The sequence below is a fragment of the Clarias gariepinus genome, chromosome 7, assembly GCF_024256425.1.
Source record: "Clarias gariepinus isolate MV-2021 ecotype Netherlands chromosome 7, CGAR_prim_01v2, whole genome shotgun sequence".
Classification (NCBI taxonomy): Eukaryota; Metazoa; Chordata; class Actinopteri; order Siluriformes; family Clariidae; genus Clarias; species Clarias gariepinus.
In genome coordinates this window covers 30,470,070-30,491,000 of record NC_071106.1, presented here as the reverse complement: position 1 = coordinate 30,491,000, position 20,931 = coordinate 30,470,070, and the positions used below count along the sequence as shown (strand labels likewise).

Genomic DNA, 20,931 nt, shown 5'->3' with positions numbered 1-20,931 from the left:
TGAGTGGTTGTGTTTGAAAATACTTTCATCCCCTATAATGAGGATGAGTATAGACGTATAGAGGAGAGTCCCAGGAGACTTAGGGCACAAGGTGGGGTACACACCTGGACAGGGTGCCAGTCCATCACAAGACACATACACTACAGGCAATTCGGGACTGCTGATTAACCCAATCTGAATGTCTTTGGACTGTCGGAGGAAACCAGAGTACCAGGACCATTGTATATATAGGTGGTGGATAGCACCGTGGCCTTGCACCTCCAGGGTCGAAAGTCTGATTCCTGGCTTGGGTCTTGTAGTATAAACTGTTTTGATTCATTAATTTTAATACTAATAATCAGATTCTGTAAAGAGACATAAAGTGAAACCAAACACTTCTTCATTAAATTATAAATCACATAAATTAATCTTAAGCAGAACTTCTGGTTTCGTGCTAATGCTGTGACTCATGGGCATTTCGACACCAAAATACAACTTTTACATGTCAGTACCGTATTTATTTAATACACTGACAATCATAGCATTTCATATATATATATATATATATATATATATATATATATATATATATATATATATATATATATATTGCATATACACAAATATTACACAGTGTAAACACTGAACAAGCTGAATACATCTTTAATGTAAACATATCATCTGAATTACAACCGGAAGTAAAACTCTGCAACGCCCTGACATTCATTTCAGAGACTCGGTTCGATAAAATATACTTAATAAACAATCAGTAATAACTTTTTATGTTCAAATTTCTGACATTGTGTTGAAATCGTTAATGAGAAATGTGAAGTGAACGCTCGGGAGCGAGTCTCAGGCTCCACAGCGCCCTCTAGTTCTTCCAAAACTTTGCGTTTGTCCGTGCGATTTCCTCCTCCTCCTTGTTTTCACTTCCTGTTTTGTAAAGGGAGTCTCTCAGCGCGCAGTGGAGTCGCTCGGCTTCACGGCGGTGCGCTTTTACATTAGTTTCCCCCCACAGACGGGTTACTGAGAAAGCTGTAGTATTTCTGTTTTTAATGGAGGATGGAGTGATGAACTGTGTGTTATCGGCGGCACCGATGGATTTTACGTAGATGTTTTTGCTTTGCTTCTTGCTTATCTCTACTCTTCTCTTCCCTGGGCTGGAATAATTCTCAATCCAGTTGAAAACTTTCCTTGAAAAATAAAAATAATAACAATAAATCAGCCATGTCACACTTGTAGACGCTGCGTGTTTGAGAGCTTCGTCCTGTTTCGCTTTTGAGAACTTTTTTTTTTGTACTCTTGGTTTTTTTCCCCCCCTGACCCGGCGGTTGCCATGGCCGAGCTGAACGCGGCGCTGTGCTGCTGCTGCCGGAAGGCGCTGCCGGTGCCTGGGAAAGCTCGCGACGGAGCTCGGGCGCTCGGACGCTGCCGGCTGGTTGACGTCGCCTCGGCGTCCAACTTCCACAGCTTCTCCCTGCGCCACTTCCACCTGGACCTGCGCGTCAACTTCGGCCTGAAGCGCATCACCGGCTGGCAGGTGCTCGAGCTCGCGACGCTGCAGTCCGGCGTGCAGGCGCTCGTGCTGGACGTTCACCCGTCTCTGCTGATCCACTCTGTGGACTGTAAGGTCCCGGGCGCGTCCGGGTCCCCGGATATCGTCTTCTCTCTCAACTACAACCTCGAGCCTTTCACTGACTACGGCTCCTCGCTCCGCATCGCGCTCCCCGCCGCCGCCATCCGGCCACACCGGCCCTTCCGGGTCACCGTCCACTACACCACTACAGAGGGACCTGCGGTAATGTCCACCAGTGTCCTACAAGCTCTTCCTAATAATCTGTTTGGGGGGGGTTGGGTACAGGTTCTTAATGATGGCTTCCAAGTGATGGTCTCCTCACAGCTGAGTGTCTTTTTTTTTTCTGCCACATTTGACTTACAAAACAATTTGACAGAATGTCCCTGAGAGACATGGGGGGGGGGGGGGGGGGGTTACTTAGTCTTGCAGTCTTTTAAACGTTTTTGGCTTCTCAGGGGTTCGAGCTGTCGGCTCTTTAACCGTAACCCTATTTGCTCCAGGGGTACCGTATCACGCCTGACCCTGTACATTTGTACCCATGTGTACACATTATATAACACATAAAGACCTACTATTACTATTAATCCATCCGTCCACCCATCTAGCACCTTCTGTAGTCCATCTAGGGACAGTAGAGGCCATCAATGATTACCAGTTAGACTTGTCTCCTACCACGGTTGTAAAAATGGGAATAAATGGTCACCATTGGCCTCCACGGTCCCTAGTTAGACCTCAGAGGTTCCTGGATGGATGGATGGAGTTAGACTAATCAATATGTCTTTGGACTGTGGGAGGAAACCAGAGTACGAGGAGGAAACCCACCAAGCATAGGGAGAGCAGGCAAACCCCACGCACACAGACCCTGAGGCGGGAATCGAACCCGAGACACTGGATGTGCAAGGCGATCTTAATATCATGCTGCCTATTACTATTAATATCACTGGCAATCTTTAAGATCTATCCGTTTTTTAGATCTTTGGGTTACACACACACCCACACAAAAAAAACCTTTCCCAACAGTGTTTGACTGATGGTACCTCTAGTTAGTGACCTAGTGAACCACTGCAAGGATATATTTAATTACGTAAAATTCAAAGCACTTCTGTAAGTCGCTCTGGATAACAGCGTCCTCCAGATGCTTAAATGTAAATAATTGTAATATTAAAAAAAATGCATCAGAGGCATCAGAGAATGGGTACTCCAGTAACTGCTTCAGGGTTGGGAACCTGTAACTCAGAATTAAGCATGTATACACTTTAAAATTTGTCAGTGGAAAGGGACGACCGCGCGTACATGCGTCCACAGCTGAGCAGTTATTATTTGAGTAGTGGACCAATTTGAGCACATCATTGACACAGGAAGTCTTGTGCATTTGCACGCACATCTGTGTGAGCCGAGCACCAACACTGAGGTGTGTAAATATTTTCACGACATTGCTGCGCTTCACACACTTCTTTCTGTATGATTGTGTCAGTGGACCTGCTGTGCTGAGAAAAGTCCACTGCTGGTGTATTTTATTTAAAGTACGGGGTATAGGACATATTAATAAAACAAAATGTAAGCTACCGTCAGGACTCTGTTAAATATGAAGCGTTAAGGCTTAACATTTATAGGGTTTAAGCTGTTGGTTAGGGTTTAAGCTGTGTCTGCTTTAGAGGTGCCATATCATGTTAGACCCTTGTTTCAGGGCACTGGGTGCAACGAGACTGTTAATATATTATACTACTGTTAGTTTCAGTCCACTGTTTTTATTGGACAAGTGGCATTCCAAGAGTGATGATATCCAGTATTACAGAACTGGTTAAAATAATAATTTGGCCAATGTGGTTATTTATTGCCCCCTTGACCCTTTGACTTGACAATCTTTATCATTTAAGAAAAATAACTGAATCATTTAAAAATCTTTAAACCCTTCATCACTTAACTTTAAATGAACAAATTTTAATCATTCATTTAATATAACCTTTTTTTTTATTTTTTTTTTACCAGAAAGCTTATTTTAGTGACAAGTAGCTGTTTCAAAATAATTTTTTTAGCCTCGTAAACAGTAGAATTCAGTACTTGTATAGCACAACAAAAGCCTCTTGTAAAACATAAATGAAATGTAATTAAATGTAAAAAAAGAAAATTGTGATTAAAAGAAATTCTGCACAAGTTCCAAATTCAAATATGAAATTCCCACCCTCTGTGGCTTGAAACGACGGTTAAAAGAGAAATATTATGTCTGAAATGTCATTTATGATATGACTATAAACATGATGTGAATTTCCTGTTTCAGAAGTCGATACAAAAAGTGAAATGAGTCACACTCGCAATCACACGGCTGTATTGGACATCAGCATGACTGTGTTACCTACAGCCGTACCGATATTTAGCACAACATCTCTGTGGTATTGCTTATATTATGTTCTGGTGTCCTGGAACATCTCGCACCTTTTCAGTACTCAGTTCCAGCAATTACATGCAAATTAACTCAACAAAAAAAACAGTTTGTAATTAACTTGATTAGTTTAATTCCTCTTGTAGCTTTATGAAGAGGTTATGCTTGAGAATATTCAAGTGTTACAAAGGGGCGTTCAATTTACACCAGGACTTGTGATGAAAACCCAAAAAAAAACAAAAAAAAAAGATTCACATTTACAGAAGACTGAGACTCTTAGCCACAGTAAAATATTTGAATGATGCAGACTTTTTCAAGAAGACGGTCTTAGCTAAGGTGTCCCGGCGCATCAACTTCCTTAATGTATCCAACTATCTTGATAGTATCTAAGCACTGGTGAAATGCTTAGATAAATGCGTTGGTGTAGCAGGGGATTATGTAAAGAAATAAAGTCCCGGTTTGACTTGAACACCTCACATTTAAACAAGTGATAAGTGAGTGTGACGGTATCTGGGGCTTCAATATAAAGAGAGTGCTTTTAAGAGCATTAAAGATATGACATTTTTAAGCATGGGCACTGAGCCCAAGGAGACTGGATTTGCAAAAATGTTGGAACACCCTTGTTGATAATTGAAAATGTTTCGTCTTGCAGTGCTGCATATAAAGCAGCCCATACTTAACTGAATGAATTGTGAAATAGAGCATGATTTAATGGCGTGAATATTAGAAAATTCCATATTACAAGGATTAAACAGTCTTAATATAAAACTAAATCAGACACGCCTTATCTGTTTATGATCAGGTTCAGTTTGTGTAAAAGTTCAGAAAAAAACTGTGCTGGATTAATCTCTAGTTAGACACGGCTGGTCAAAGCAGAGGCAGGTGTTTGCTTGACAAAATGGCATTTAGGCTTGCAGTTACCATGTGGCACGTGACTATTGTTTACAGAGCGTATCAGCGAAGGCAGAATTTCATCCCTGGACTAAATATAGCTGACAGAATCTCTTAACCAGAAGAGTGACTCTCACTGAGATCTAATATTCCACTTCTTTTTCACTTCTCATTTCTGTATCTGAGGGGTGTTTCTTATTTTTCTGCTTCGTGTCACTTTGATGCTCTCGCACAAATGCCAGTACAAGGTTGTTGACGTCAACGAGTTGCATGGACCGACGGCTTCCTTTTAGTGATTTTCTCAGAACCAGGCCTTTTTTCATGACATGAGCACATTCCTAGGGAGACAAGTTTTTTTTCTTCTTTTTTTTTTTTTTTTCAGGGTCAGTCCCAGAGTTAGGCTGGATAAGAGTTGTGCAATCAGGAAACATAAAAAAAAGGTTGATTCCAAATGAGCACCAGTGCAAACACTACGTGTTCTCTTTCTCTTTCCTAGAAACACATGAATATGGTGAAAGTAAAACTTTGGCTCAGTTTGTTGTGTTTGAAGTTTTTTGGTTTTGCAATCTTATATTAAATAAAAAAAGACTATTATATATAAACAAAAAAATAACCTAGATTTAAAATAATGACATTTTTAACCCCATTCTGTTTAAATTAAAGTGGTTCATAGCAAAATGTTAAAACCAAACATGTTTTAGGCTGATTTAAATTTAAATGAAGTAATAAAAATGATGAAAATCTGTTTTACAAATGTCTGATCTTTTTTTTTTGTTGTTGTTTCCCTGACCTTCCACAGATCTGGTGGTTGGACACGGAGCTAACATGCGGTCAGACGCGGCCGCTGGTCTTCACTCAGGGTCATTCCGTGTGCAATCGTTCCTTTTTCCCCTGCTTTGACACCCCGGCTGTGAAAAGTACCTACTCAGCGACCATCAGGGTGAGTCTGGGTCACGTTTAATACTCGGGTCATACCAGTTCAATATGATCATAGTTCTCACAAAGTCGTTCTCAAGGGACAGTGCTATAGAAATTTGGACATACTTTAGAGTAGACAATGTGCAGCTTGTATAGCGCTACAGATTCACTGTCCTCTAACAATAACGTAACATGCAGACTTTACTGTACAGAACTGACAAGGAAAATGAGTACACCCCAAGCGAACATGTCAAAACGGTGTCCAAAGTGTGAGCACCATTGTTAATCCTTCTGGGCCTGGAATTCATCAGAGCTGCACATTGTTGATTGTTGCTGGGATCCTCTTCCACTTCTACATAATGATATCACGGAGCTGCTGGATGTTAGACACACGGCGCTTCGTCACCTTCCGCATGAGGACGCCCCACAGGTGCTCAATAGGGTTCAGGTCTGGAGACACACTCGGCCACTGACACACACAAGGACATGGGACTTTGAATGGTTAAAGAGGGACACCCATTATCACTTAGGCTGTACTCACTTTTGTTGCCGACTATTTGCACAATAATGGCTGTATGTCAGGTTCTTTTCAGAGGATGGTAAATCTATCCTGTACAAGCTGCACTCTAAAATATATCCAAGCAGGATAGACGATGAGTGAGTAAATGAGTGAGCAAAACACTTTAAGAAGGCTGTTACTGGAGTTTCAAGGTGGTTCCAATGAAACACACTCATAATGGCACACCCTGAATTTTTTTTTTATTCCTTTTATACCATAACTGTATATTTTTTCCCCCCATGAAACCACACCACGAGTTTCACTTTCTTGATGCGGCAGGTTTCTCATTCGTTCTTACTCTTCTAACTTTTTTCCCTTTTGTGGAAGTGTTCCCAGTTTCTAAGTCCTTTCCTCTCAGCTTATTGTTGTGTGGTGTGTGGTGTGTGTTGTCTGGCAGGTTCCAGATGGAGTGACGGTGCTAATGAGTGCCTCCAGGAGCGTCTACTCTAAGCAGGACCGGCTGTTCCAGTTCTCTATGGAGTACCCTGTTCCTGCCTATTTGGTGGCCCTGGTGGCTGGAGATCTCCAACACGCTGACATCGGGCCCAGGTGTGTGTGTGTGTGTGTGTGTGTGTGTGTGTGAAGAGATTGGAGATTGATTATGAACTAAAAGAAGCAAAAGATACATAATTGGGCTATTGCCAAGGCACTTGCTCTGATGTGAAAAGTGAACCAAACCATAATCTAATGCACGAGTTTAATTGGGTGGGATGATAATATAGCGAATATAATATTTGTAGACCCTTTAAGGCCAACACTGCTGCCACATTATAAGCAGAATCAGTAGAATTGAAGATTGTTCTCCATGGTATCACACAATTCTTTAGTTGGCACAATATAGTATTAGGATTTTCACTTCCCTTTTACCACAGTCGAGCATAAACAGACTATGTGACACACCTTTATGTTGACCCACATAATAGGTTTTTCTGTATCTCAAAACAAAAACCACACACAAAAACACAATCAGCCTTTTTTTGCGACATGAGACTACGTTGTTGGTGCTTTGCAGTCTTCCCGCAGTAATAACACTATTATTAAAAAAAATTGTCCTCTAGGCTCTTCTTTATAGCTGTATACAAAGGATACTGATAGTTTAAGATTTAACAAGCTTTTAGAGCAGTTTACAACGTTGTTTATCAGCCAGGTACCTTTCATAGCTTAGTAAACAGCTCACGGATGCAGGATGGGAATAAATGCAGCCAGAAGTTGCTGACAAAATTGCAAACAGCCTGATTGTGAGGATCAGATCCAATGTTAATCCTTCATCCAGTGTCGGTCTGGAACTGTTGCTTTTACATGATCATATCTCAGCGGGATTTAAAGCCTTAGTTGAACATCAAACATTATGTTGTGTGCATGTAAATAAATAAAAGTGATTTCGCTTTAAGCAAAGATTGTGTAATTTGCAGGTCTTTGTGAAAAAAATGTGTTGCTTAAATATTTTAAATCCAAAGCTGGAGATTTAGATGAATACAGTGGCTTGTATAAAAATCCTCTTTTAAGTTTGTTTTTCTCCCACATTTTGGTGGAACTAAAATGGACTTGGTATTATATTCGAGGGGCGTTCAAGTCAAATCGGGACTTGTAATGAATGAAGGCGTGAAATGACCCCATGACATTTACAGAAGACTTCAAGATAAGATTCTTAGCGACAATAAAAACATTTGAATGGTGAAAGCGTTTTAAAGAAGGCCGTATGTCGAGGTGGCTCGGAGCCCACTGCAGTCGTTCCCATGAGTATTTAGCAAGTGCAACACCATGTGCTTGAAAATCAACAGGTAACTTGTCACCAAATTGTGGAAAAGACACATTTATCTGTGGGAACTGTACACACAGTCATTCACCAACACCACTTGCACGTTACAGGAACTCAGATGGGAGTCATTGCCACATCCCTCATTTAGGGCCTTAAAGGAGTTCCTGGGAGGCCAGATTATAGCTCCAGCATACTGAGAAAACTTTCTACCTTCATGGTATCAAAGCACTAGTGAAACACTGGGGCACATGCATTAGTGTGGCAGGGGATTATAGAGGGAAATAAAGATTTAAGATTTTAAGCTACTTAGGAGTAACCCTCGTCCTCTTGGTTGTTTGTCTGGCTCTAGTGTCCTTCTCACCTGGTTACTGAGTTTTGATGGACAGACCTTTCTTTTCTAGACAGAGTTGCATTTGGACCATAGTCCTTTGATCTTGAAAGGGATGTTCTATGGGATATTTCTCTGAAAGTCTCAGGCAATCTTTACATAATGACTAAAGACGAATCTGTCTTCAGTATTTGGGGTAATCAGTTTAAAGGAATAAATAATAATAATAAAATATTCCCAACTGGTTTTTAGTTAGTAACCCAGTGTAAGAATCTGTCCAAAGATGGTAAATGAAAGCACTTTTTACATCTCTCTGGATAAGAGCGTCTGCCAAATGACTGAATATAAATGTCAAATGTGTTCATGATACACGACTGTGTTGTGTAGAACTTTGTCACGGTGTTGATTTGATGTGCTCTATAGTGTTCTAAAAACAGTTTATTCATTTAATTTTTTTTATTATGGTGAGGTCATGGGTAATTTTCTTATAACGACACACCCTTTTGTGTTTCATTCGTTACATACAGCTTATTTCAGGATTTATAAAATGAATCGCATACAGAAAAGGAACTTTTTTGTTTTTACTGATTATTTTGTTATTATGTTTTCATTAAGTAGTTATGTTCTAACACTCACTTAGTTTGATCTGTTTCCTGGTATAATGGAGCAATTTTTTCCCGTCATATCATTTAAATAACAGTCTTTTGATCATGATGATGATGGAAAAAAACAAAACAAAAAAACCACACACACACCCGGGTGTGCAAAGTTTGGCACAAGACTGTAACATTGTTCCGTTAGTGCTTTTTTGTTGTTGTTGCTGCTCAGTCACACTCTGTATATATTACATCATCTTTCATTTTTAATAGAACTTTTTCAGATACATTTTATAGGAGCGTGGATATTTATTTTTCTTATTCGGCATTTGTTGCAAATGTCTAAAAGACTATAAAAAATAGTCAGAGTTTCAGAGTACACTTATTGTACTTGTCCAATGTTAATATAAATATACTGTAAAACTTTGAACCCATGCATGCATGTGTGTGTGTGTGTGTGCGCGCGCACAGGAGCCGCGTATGGGCCGAGCCTTGTCTCCTGACCTCTGCGGTCAGTAAGCTGGGAGGCAGCGTGGAGCGCTGCCTTGACGTAGCCGAGCAGCTCTTTGGCCCTTATGTGTGGGGCAGGTGAGTGAGCGTCTGTTTGTCTATCACTCTAAAACTCAACACTTGTGTGTGTGTGTGTGTGTGTGTGTGTGTGTGTGTGTGTGTGCATTAATCCTTTGACATGCTGGCGAGAAATAAAAGGCTATTAATAACCATGACACAATGAAGTGCTGCGTTCCTGTATATTCATGAGCTAGGACTGCAAAAGTCTAAAATAATACCATAACACACTTTACTTGAATAATAGAACACAGTGTTAGTTATGACATCAGGTAGATTCTGGATCATTAAGACAAATGGTGGAAATAATTTTAACTTTAATCTTAAACTGCACGCTGCTAAACTGCGCCTGTAGCGAAGCGGTGTTCTTTCTCATTGTAGTGGCTACACAGCAAAAATGTCAAACCACAGCGGCCTTCAACTGCGCCTGTTGCACAGAGCAAGTGGTGACCACAAACTACAAATAAGGCATCGTCTGCTTGTAAATCGTCTCCTTTTAAAGAATGACGCAGCGTTGTTTGAGATATATGGTTAAAAAAAAAAAACGTGTTGCTCTTTTGTTATTTAATTTAGTTATCAAATAAATCCCGATGTCGGATCAAAACATTTCCTTTTAATAATTGTTGAGATCGAGTCATTTATGCAAGATCCAGAATAGGACACTCAAAAGCTACGCACACATTTTTACCATCTGGAGAAAATCCAGCACAGTGTTCATCGTGCAGAACCCTTCTGTCCATCAAACATACCTGATTTAATTGTAATACTTTTACTTTTGTGAGGAACTTAAAAAAAAATTAACAAGCAAATTCAAATTTAGTTTTTAAAGTAATAAAAAAAAAATCTAAAACAAATTAACTAGTCTAAATATTGAATAACAAAAACTGACTCTCATCATGAATATAGCTGCAGAAGCTGCTGTGGTCATAAAAAAAAGAAGAAAGTATTTAGTTATCAACTTATTTTGATAATTATTTGATCATTAATTCATCAATTGATTTGTTGGATCACTTTTAAATATAATAAATATCATGAGCGGTGATGAGACTCTTAATCACAGTAAAGCATTTTGATGACGCAGATGTTTTAAAGAACGCCCACTGCCCAAGTGGAATGCCTTCTCCTTGAAAATCGGTGGATAACTTGTCGCAGAAGAGATGCATCTGTCTGTGAAAACTGCACACACACACACACACACACACACACGTTCATTCACCGACACCACTTGCACGTTACGGGAACTTGGCTGGAAGTTATTGTCACATCCCCCGACTTCGCTCCAAGCCATTCCCACATGTTTGGGCTTTTGAAGGAGTTCCTGGGAGGCCAGTGTTTTAGACATGAAGCAGGCAGTCCAATCATGGCTCCGGGATACTGAGAAATCTTACTAGTGTACAAAGTGTACAAAAATTCTTTACAATGTTCGCACAGTCTCATCACTGTACTTTACTTCCCACCAGTCCCGGTTTGACTTGAATTAGAAAACATTTCTAAGGAAATATTTACCTTAACTAAGACAAACAATGACATTAAGCTACCACTGTTCCACTATAATTGATATTATATATAAAAAAAACAACTGTTAATGGAAGATCATTGATTTTGTTCCGCTTTTGTTGACGCAGTTGTTTCAGGCCTAATTAAACATGAATTACACAGCCCAGAGTGTCGAGATTAAACATTTGTTTTTGAATATTTTCCCTCCACAGGTACGACATTGTTTTCCTCCCTCCTTCGTTTCCTATCGTTGCGATGGAGAACCCATGTCTCACTTTCATCATCTCCTCCATTCTGGAGAGTCAGGAGTTCTTGCTAATTGACGTGATTCACGAGATCTCTCACGGCTGGTTCGGAAACGCCGTCACCAACGCCACCTGGGAGGAGATGTGGCTCAGTGAGGGATTAGCCACGTACGCACAGAGACGCATCACTACAGAGGTTTATGGTACACGCAGATACAAAACACACAGCACAGATCTCCTCTGTGTACAGGAAAACACCAGTACTGTATCTCATTCAGGCCTAATTTATCAAGCTTTAAGTAAAGCTGCACTGTAAAGGTTTTCAATGCCCGAGCCACACAAAATACTTTCAGTGTCGCTGATTTTCTTCGTACCCATCATTCGTAAATGATCACACTCATAAACACACACTTAGTTTACATTTACAGGTAGTCCCCGACTTATAAACATGCGAGTTATGCAGAACTTTCGCAGATACGAACGGATCGCGGTTCTACGGACATTCGTAGATGCGAACAAATCACGGAAGTAGCTCACATGAATTGTCCAAAAAATAAACACTGCAGTGCACCAGACGCTATTTACAATTATATGCAATATTTTTAGTGTGTAAGTGAATGTATAAAATGTCCAAAGCTCGGTATATTGTATATATGTACTGTATGTGCATGTGGGGGTGCGGATAAGTCGGCCTCACCAGTTTCAGATACAAAATGGCTGTCCTGTAAAGCTGTCCTGAAGGTGAATAATCCTATTTTCAGAAAATCCTCAACAAAAGAGTTTACAGTCCAATACAGTGGAAAACAGCTTTCAGAAAGAATGGCGTTGAGGATTCCCCTTGACGCTGATAGGTTTCAGATTTTATTGAGTTTTATTTCCTTAGGCGCGGTTACTGGCCGCATAATGGTAGTGTGGGGAAAGGGGACAGAGATTTAGTCAAGAGGATTAGTATGCTTTACATTTTATATTCATGTCAGAGGCGTATAAGACTCACTTTGTCAGACTTGAGAACTAATCCGACTTACGAATGTTTGTGACTAAGGGACTGCCTGTAGTGATGTGTACAAAATCTCTAAAAGACAAAGCACATTAGCGAGCTCTCCCAACCTACACACACTCACACACTTGGTTATACACTACAGAAATGCCGAATCACAAGACAACTTCCAACACTGGAGCCAAATCCGGAGCACCCGGACAAAATCCACATGCAGACTCGACTCGTACACAGACCAGGGAAGATTCGAACCCTCAACTCTATGAGGTGGCAGAGCAAATCCCTAAAACAGCCTAAATATTTAAAACAGGGATTAGGAAAAGTCCCAGATCCTGCATTTAATCCCACTGTTGAGTACCTGTTCTTTGTTGATGAAGCTTGATAAATTAATCCTTTTATTCTGTATATCCACATACATTGCTCTCACTCTCTACAGAGTGTGCCAAATATCTCCAAACATCTCTTTTTAGCAAAAGGTAGCTTTATTTAAAAAAAAAAAAAAAACATTCTATCCATCATTGGCATTTATTTATGACTTTATTAATGACATTTATTTATCATTCATAATGTGTTAACATGTCTGGTGTTATGCGTGCAATTGGAGTTGAATAGATTGCTTTAAATATTTTTTGTGATATGTTTTCCAACTGCATTATGGCCTTCACACATTATATATATATATATATATATATATATATATATATATATATATATATATATATATATATAAAATAGTCTTGGTGAGCTGTGGTGCCTTTCTATCGTGGCCAGCATTAAATTTTTTTTTGTCGCGTGGGCATTTCTGTGAGATCGGACCAGAGTATGCTCTCCATAGGCATAAATGAGCCTTGGGTGTCCATGATAAATGATGATCAGTGTTAATGAGTGCTAACGTTATGTATAAATCTGCATGGAGACCTTTGGGAAACCCTGTACCCTGTAGAATGCTTTCTTACTGTTGACCTTTTGCATACATTGTGTCTGTCTGTATGCAAATAAACACATTTGGGGAAAGGGGAGCATTTGCAAAAAAAAAAATTCCTCCGAGCTGTTCCACAATACATCTAGAGTGTTACTCATTGTATATTTCTAAGCACAGAAAGAGTCACAAGTGTTTACCTGCGACGGTAAAGAATATAAGAGCATGTGGTAGCTACTAATAGTGTATCCTTTTTTCAGTAATTTGGTCTTTTCGTTTTTGCAGGCGAAGCCCTAACCTGTCTGGAGACTGTCTTTCGTTTGGACGCGCTGCACAGACAAATGCGTCTTCTTGGAGACAACAATCCAGTGAGCAAGCTGCAAGCCAAGTTTGAGCCAGGTGACTCACCTCGTACACACCCTCCACCTCGGGAGTTTCTTTAATTTGTACCCATTTCGCTCCAAAACAACTTTTGCCGTTTTTTAAATTTTTATCAGTTATGTAAATAATTCGCTGTGTCCTCTTGTCTCTTTACCTCAGGGGTTAATCCCAGCAGTCTGATGAACCTGTTCACCTATGAGAAAGGCTTTTGCTTTGTCTCTTACCTCTCGCAGCTATGCGGGGACATCAAAAGATTCGACACTTTCCTCAAAGTAAGTACAATGAGAGCAAAACACGACGATTACGCTTCTCACCATACAGTTTCAAATTTTTACATATTTATGTGTAAAAAAAGAAAAAAAAAATGTTACCACCGGGATTTATTGAAGCTAATTGTTAAAAGCCTTCAACTTGAAAAATTTCTGCAGTTCGCAACCCTATCAGTTTTTTTTATTTAACCCTAACTGATGTCAGTAGCTTCTCATTTCCTAATCAACCGTGTCAGAAGATAGACTACAGCTTAAAAGTTCATTCACAATCAATTTTATCCATTACACTAACAATTAAAGTTAGCTGAAGTTCTGACTGTAATGGAGCGGCTAGCACAGTTTTCAGATCTGATCCCTATTGAGGTGTCGTGGGAGCAGCTTGCCCGTATGGTGCGGATGAAGACTCCATCAGGCCCATCCATCTTGTGGGAGATGCTCCAGGAAGCATGAGCTGAAATCTTATCAGTGTCTCATATATTGAGAAACTAACAGCTAGAATGTCTACCAGGTCGTAATTGCTGCAAAGGGTGTTTTTTTTTTCTTCCTTTCTTAAGGCGAAGTTTGAAGAAGACTTTCATAATTTCCATCAAAATCATCATTTCTAACTCTGACAATGGCAGCATGTCTTATTCTTTTGCTATTTCTTTCTATTCAGAGAAATTTGTGTTTTTCTTTGGAAAACAATGTAGTCCAATGTCATGTAGTTTGATAATATCCAGATTTATCCTGTTCCAAAGTGATGGGCACGGTCAGACACCAACTGTTCTAGCCTGTAGGGGAAGTGTTATGATCTGGGGTTGCCTCAGTCGGTCAGGTTTAGGTTCAGCAATGTTATGTGGCAATCTAATGAAGTCAGCTGACGAATTGAAAAGATTGAATGACCAGGGTTTTCTACCGACGGATTTTTTTTTTCTTGCCTAATCACACACATATTCCAATATAATGGTGCCAGGATTCATCAGCCTCAAACCGTCAAAGGCAGCACGAGACATAATTGTACACATGCAGAGTCCAGACCTTAACCCAGTGAGAATCCTTGGGATAAGCTTAAGCAGGCTTCATGCAGCACTCTGACCCCCATCATCTGCTCATTTTGATTTATACACAATCACATTTTATACAAATGTCCATAATTTCCTTTGATTGTGTAAAGCTGCTTTGCGACAAAGACAATTGTTAAAAGCGTTATACAAATAGAATTTAAATTGATTCATCAGTGTGACTCAGGACGGAATTAAATGTTGTGACATTGCATAAGCTTATTGAAACAATGCCAAGGATTTAATCAAAGCAAAAGGTTGTCCATTGAAATGCAATGAAACTGAAACGCCTGGTTTTAGACCACAGTGATTCATTAGTCTGGTGTAGGGTCTCCTCATCAATTTGTCTTGGGAATGACAGATCAAGTCCTGCTCAGTGGCCAGAGGGATTTTGAGCCAGTCTTCTTGCAGAATAGTGGCCAGGTCGCTACCTGATCGCTCCTTTAAAACACCCCAAAGTGGCTTAATAATATTTAGATCTGGTGACTGTGCAGGCCATGGGAGATGTTCAACTTTACTTTCATGTTCGTCAAATCACTCTGTCACCAGTCTTGCTGTGTATGTTGGTGCATTATCACCCTGATACATGTCACCGACTTCAGGATACAATGTTTGAACTATTGGGTGCACATGGTCCTCCAGAATAGTTTGGTAGTTCTTGGCAGTGACGGGCGCATCTAGCACAAGTATTGGGCCCAGGGAATGCCTTGATATTGCAGCCCCTGGCGGATAGCGCTATCCTCCGAGTGTGTTACGCCGCCCCCAACGGTGCGTGAGCGAGCAGTTCGAAAAGATGCGGTCGGCTGGCGTCACGTGGTTCAGAAGAAACATGTGACAGTCTTCGGCCCTCCTGACTGAGTGGTAGTAGTAGCCTTAATGCGGGAGCCCCCTAGTGACGGGATGCACTAGTGATGACTAAAATTAGGGGGATAATTCCCCCCATGCTTCACTCTGGGCATCCAACAGTCTGGTTGGTCCGCTTCTTTGGGGCTTCTCAAACCGTAACTCTCCCAGATGTGGGAAAGACAGTGAAGGTGGACTTACTGTATCAGAAAACAATACATGTTTCACATCGTCCACAGTCCAAGATTTTTGCTGCTGGCACCATTGAAACCAACATTTATCATTGGCACGAATGACCAGAGTTTTGGCTGTAGCAGCCCGGTCATGTACATTGACCCTGTGGAGCTCCTGACCAACAGTTTTGGTGGAAACAGGAAAGTTGAGGTGCTATTTAATTCTGCAGTGAGTTGGGCAGCTGTGGTTTTATGTTTTTTGGATACAATCCAGGTTAGCACCTGGACATCCCTTTCAAACAGTTTCTTCTTGCATCCATGGTTACTCCTATTGGATGTGGTTTGTCCTTTTTGGTGGTGTGCTGACATTACCCTGGATACCGTGGCTCCTCATACATCACAAAGACTTTTGTGTCTCAGTCTTGGTCACAGATGCGCCAGCGAAACGCGCACCAACAATTTGTCCTCTTTTAAACTCTGATACGTCACCTATAATGTTGTGTGCAATGCAATATTTTAAGCAAAACTGTGCTATTACTCTGATAATTAAACCTTCACACTCTGCTCTTACTGGTGGAATGTGCTATTAATGAAGATTGGCCAACAGGCTGGTCAAATTTAGCCATGAAACCTCCAACACTAAAGTGGCCAGTGTTTCAGTTTCATTGTCCAACCACTATCGCGCGCACGCACACACACACACACACACACACACACACACACACACACACACACACACACACACACACACACACACAATAAATTATTTTTTAGCACCTCCAGATTGTGAGATTGTCAAGATCAGATCCATTTATTATGTAAAAAAGCTATAAAAATGTCAAAGACTTTAATTGTTAATTGTGAAAATTGTAAGAATGTGTAAATTAGATAACACTACTGCTAAAGACGGCAAAAATAAGGCTTGAAAAATTCAAACTAGATGCAGAAGCGGACTGAGAGAACAAAGACTTTACTGTGGCTTCCTGTTGTTGGACAACTGAGAGGGGAAGAAAGAAACTGTAAATGAATATGTTAGTGCGAGCTTGTGTAATATTTGTATAGTTGGATTATGCTCAGGGAACATTTCTTCATGATGAGTAGAAATAGCCTTGGGAAAACCTTTTAACACCGAAATGGGTTGAAATTGAAACTTGAGAGCTGTAGAACACACACACACACACACACACACACACACACACTTACTTGCCTATAACTATATACACAGCAATAATTCTCTTCCTCATGTAGGCCTACATCGAGCAATTCAGGTTCAGCAGTGTGGTTGCTCAGGACCTGCTAGATTTCTTCCTGGGCTTCTTTCCTGAGCTGAAGGAGAGCTGTGTCGCTCAGCGAGAGGGTAAGACATGCACACATTCAGCTTTTTCCCCTCAATCAATAGACTTTGGCTTTTTAGTACTGATTTTCATCCACCAGGGAACATGTTGAAAGATATTAAATATTTATTCTTCTTCTTCTTCTTGCTGTGTCAGGACTGGAATTCGAGCGCTGGCTGAACGAGTGCGGCCCTCCTCTGTGCGAGCCGGATCTCTCCGCCGGCAGCATGTTGACCGGGCCGGTCCAGCGCCTCTGTGAACTCTGGGTCACGGAGTCACCTGACCGCCAAGCCATTGCGGACTTCGACCTCTCCACATGGAGCACCTTCCAGACCGTCCTCTTCCTGGACCGACTCCTGGACCGCTCGCCTCTGCCACAAGGTGAACTCTTTCTCCCTGCATGCAGAGACGTGTCGTTAGTTTTGGAGAACCATCATATATTACCCGTTCTTTGTTCTTCCGGTTCTGCAGAAGTGATGAGCCTCCTATCAAGCTGCTACTCGGCTCTGCTGGACGGCATGAACGCCGAGGTGCAGATCCGCTGGCTGCAGGTCGTAGTGAGAAACAGCTTTTATCCTGATCTGCATCACGTTCGCAGTTTCCTGCACAAACATGTAAGTATGATGTAGCGCTGATGGCAGCTCCAAGCTCTCTGTTATAATTCTGGATATTTTACAGCGTAACGTTCCTCTCCACAGACCTCACGCATGTACACGGTGCCTCTGTACGAGGACCTGTGTGGAGGAGTTCTGAAGTGTTTCGCTGTCGAGGTGTTTTACCAAACACAGGACCGCTTACACCCCAACCTACGCAAGGCGCTGCAGCAGATTCTATTCCAAACCAGCGCTGCGAACGCCTCGAGCACCCCGGCCCTGGTCGGCCCACCCAAGTCTACTCCGTCGCCACCCCCAGACTCAGCCGCTAACGGGACCATGGCCCTGCTAGACGTCAACGTGTCTGCTTGACGGTTTAGAGAGCTGAGTAAGTGAACTAGTGGAGAACCCATTGCAGGAGACCAGCCCGTCAGTGTGTGAGTGTGTGTGTGTTTGTGTGTGTGGATGTGTGAATGTGGGATCTTCAACACTGGGATTTTTACATGCACCTTCAATGTTCATGTTCAAGCTGCTCAGGTTTTGTGTAAAGAAGTGTTTAAGGATGAAACACACACAATGTATGTGTGTGTGTTTGTGCACATATGGGTGTGTCAGTTACTGATTGCCATCTGTAGGTTTCCTGTTAATGTTAATGTGATTGTGAGTGAGTGAGTCTGTGTGTGAGTGTGTGTATGCACTCTGCCTATGCACCCCTCTGGATGTGTGTAAAACTCACACGTGACACTGACCTGTCGAGTAGTGGACTCCGTCATCAGAGACCGGATCTAAAAGTCAGCTCATGACACGTGAAAGCTGCTCATGGATTAAAGGTGTACTTTGGCCAAAAATGAAAGGTACAGTTGTTGTTGTTTTTTTTGTCGTCTTTCTTTTTTTTCTTTTTTTTTCTTCTCCTTCAGAAGGAAATCCCATACATACCAAGAGAAACGTGTGAACTGCGTTCCTAAATCACACCCCGAATTAAAGGAGAGCAAATTCTCCACCCTGAAACACATAGGTTAAATAGGTTTATATTGAAATATTAATAGCTCCAGTTCTAATTTGTTGGTTGATGCTGTGTGACATCACACGGTGTCCCGGGATTATGTTGTGATGTTTACGACTACAAACATTATCACACTCTCAGACTTGTATAGAATAAGAGTCAGTTTTTGTGCTTGGTTATCTTCTCTCATTCATTGTTTCCCACATCCTTCAGTGTCACGTTAACAAGAGATGACTGAATTTACCTTTAAAAAAAACAAAAAACCTCCTGTCCATGAGATGGACCTGTGAGAGGTGTTTACCTGAACGATGAGCAGCTTGATCTCGAAGCTGACGCGTTTCTGAGCAGAGTGCATGAATACAGTAGGTGAGGGAGTGAGGGAGCTGCAAAGACTAACGGGCTAAAATATGCATTGCTGCATCACACTCTATGAATAGAAACAAAGCGAAGGTTTAGTCTAACCAGCGCTAGGATCAGTGGATAGTCAAACAGGATTGTGGGTAATGTAGGAGGAAACTCTTAACTGAAAAAAAAAATACACAGCACCAACATGCCAAGGAAAGATTAATTCCTTATGAATGACTTTAAGTTTTCCTCAGAATTTCATTATTAAATACATTTTTAGGTTGGAAGTGACTCTGACATACCGTACATTACATATTTTTTTTTTTTTTTTATTATTATTATTTAATTATTTTCTGCTATGAAATATTCTGACATTTTAGCAAACTGTTCACAAACGATTTTATTAAGTCAACCGATTTGCGTTGAAGTACAACTGTGATCATTGAGTCTGAAAGCTCCCGTGCAAGTCTAAGGGAGGGAAAAGCGATCATGCTCTGATGTTTGCGTTAATGTGAAAATTCATTTTTGGCCAAAGGATCAGAAGAGTCGCGTTAAACACATTAAGTCATATTTCAGAGGAATCTCGAATGACTCCCAAACTTCCCTCATCAGGACGATGCCTTAAATGCAAATTGAAAACAAAAAAAACCTCACTCTCTCTCTCTCTCTCTCTCTCTCATCTTGACTGGTGTGTTGGATTTCTCCCTTAGTTTACCTCGATTCGACCCTCAGGTGTGTCAGTGCCGGAAACACGTCAGTGCCTTTGATTGCGAGCTTTCAACGCTCAACGCAAATATGGCTGACCAAAACGACCAGCGTCTGCGTTTATGCCTGAAGCCATATTTGAGACGTTGTGATGTCAGTGTTGGAGAGAAATCCTTTGCAGGTTTCATTATCATCATGCACATTCTGTTTATCTTTCTGTTCTTTATTATTCTGTGATCATTCGTTTCATCTTTTTTTTTTTTTTTTTTTTAAGAAAAAGTTTGTATGTTAAAAGATTAAACGAGATTGGGATGTTGGGTTACCACTTTATTTTTAATGTTGTGATGATGTAACAAATTATCCTGTCAACATTTTTTCCACTGCCCCATTTGGATTTTTCTTTCTCTTTTTTTTTCTTAAATTATTATTTTCAGAAGAGAGCAATGCAAAATAAATGCAGTACAGTAACTATAAAAAGGGGTGGGTTGAGTTAGATTTAGCTAAGGAAATGGGTGCTATTGGGTGAATGGATGGTTGTGAGCTGAAATTGTGTGTGAGTGTGTGTGCGCATGTGTGTATGGCTCAATATCAAACTTCAGTGGCCTTCGTAAGCCAAGCGAATCCTGGTTTGGTTTCTGTTTTATAGAAAATAAACGCCATAAAAATGAACATTTGTTGGATTCAGGTGTGTTTGTCATAAAAGTTTATTTGATTACCAGAACTTTAATTATTTAAAATTTACAACTGTTTCAAATCTCATTCTTACCCCTGATCTAGGGCACTACTTGGAGTGAGGGATTCTAACTTACATGCTGCGTAGTGCTCTAGCTTTCCATTTAAAACTACTTAGGATTCGAACCCAGAAGTTAACGGAACTGATATTCTAAATGGAAATCTCGTAAGTTTCTCAGGACTCTTCACCACCTCCATGGTTTATTCTCCTCAGCTAAGAGACGACTTTCACTCCGTTAATTAGTTTCACCTCTCACAGAAGAATACGTGTTAAGGAGCAAAATAACTGATTTAATAAACAA

General features: G+C 40.8%; 1 protein-coding gene across 2 annotated transcripts; it reads left to right on the top strand.

Annotated features, from left to right (window-relative positions):
* The first annotated feature begins 923 nt into the window (after positions 1–923).
* rnpepl1 (arginyl aminopeptidase like 1) lies at positions 924–20,158 on the top strand. Of its 2 annotated transcripts, XR_008360916.1 has the most exons (12): positions 924–1,777; positions 5,626–5,766; positions 6,701–6,852; positions 9,458–9,574; positions 11,263–11,498; positions 13,497–13,610; positions 13,752–13,864; positions 17,166–17,274; positions 17,408–17,632; positions 17,723–17,865; positions 17,950–19,183; positions 19,340–20,158. XR_008360916.1 is itself a non-coding variant. In XM_053500607.1 (11 exons), exons 1-11 carry the CDS (start codon positions 1,316–1,318, stop codon positions 18,214–18,216), a joined length of 2,079 nt encoding a protein of 692 aa, XP_053356582.1. In that variant the 5' UTR covers positions 924–1,315; the 3' UTR covers positions 18,217–20,158. The 2 variants fall into 2 exon arrangements, 1 of the variants encoding a protein (XP_053356582.1); XM_053500607.1 differs by having other exon boundaries at positions 17,950–20,158.
* The last annotated feature ends 773 nt before the right edge of the window (positions 20,159–20,931 follow it).

Bases quoted from the DNA above. Each gene is read 5' to 3' on its own strand.
- rnpepl1 (XM_053500607.1), top strand. From the start codon at position 1,316: ATGGCCGAGCTGAACGCGGCGCTGTGCTGCTGCTGCCGGAAGGCGCTG. The intron at 11,499-13,496 runs GTACACGCAGAT...TCGTTTTTGCAG, and splicing joins CATCACTACAGAGGTTTATG to GCGAAGCCCTAACCTGTCTG. The intron at 17,275-17,407 runs GTAAGACATGCA...TTGCTGTGTCAG, and splicing joins CTGTGTCGCTCAGCGAGAGG to GACTGGAATTCGAGCGCTGG.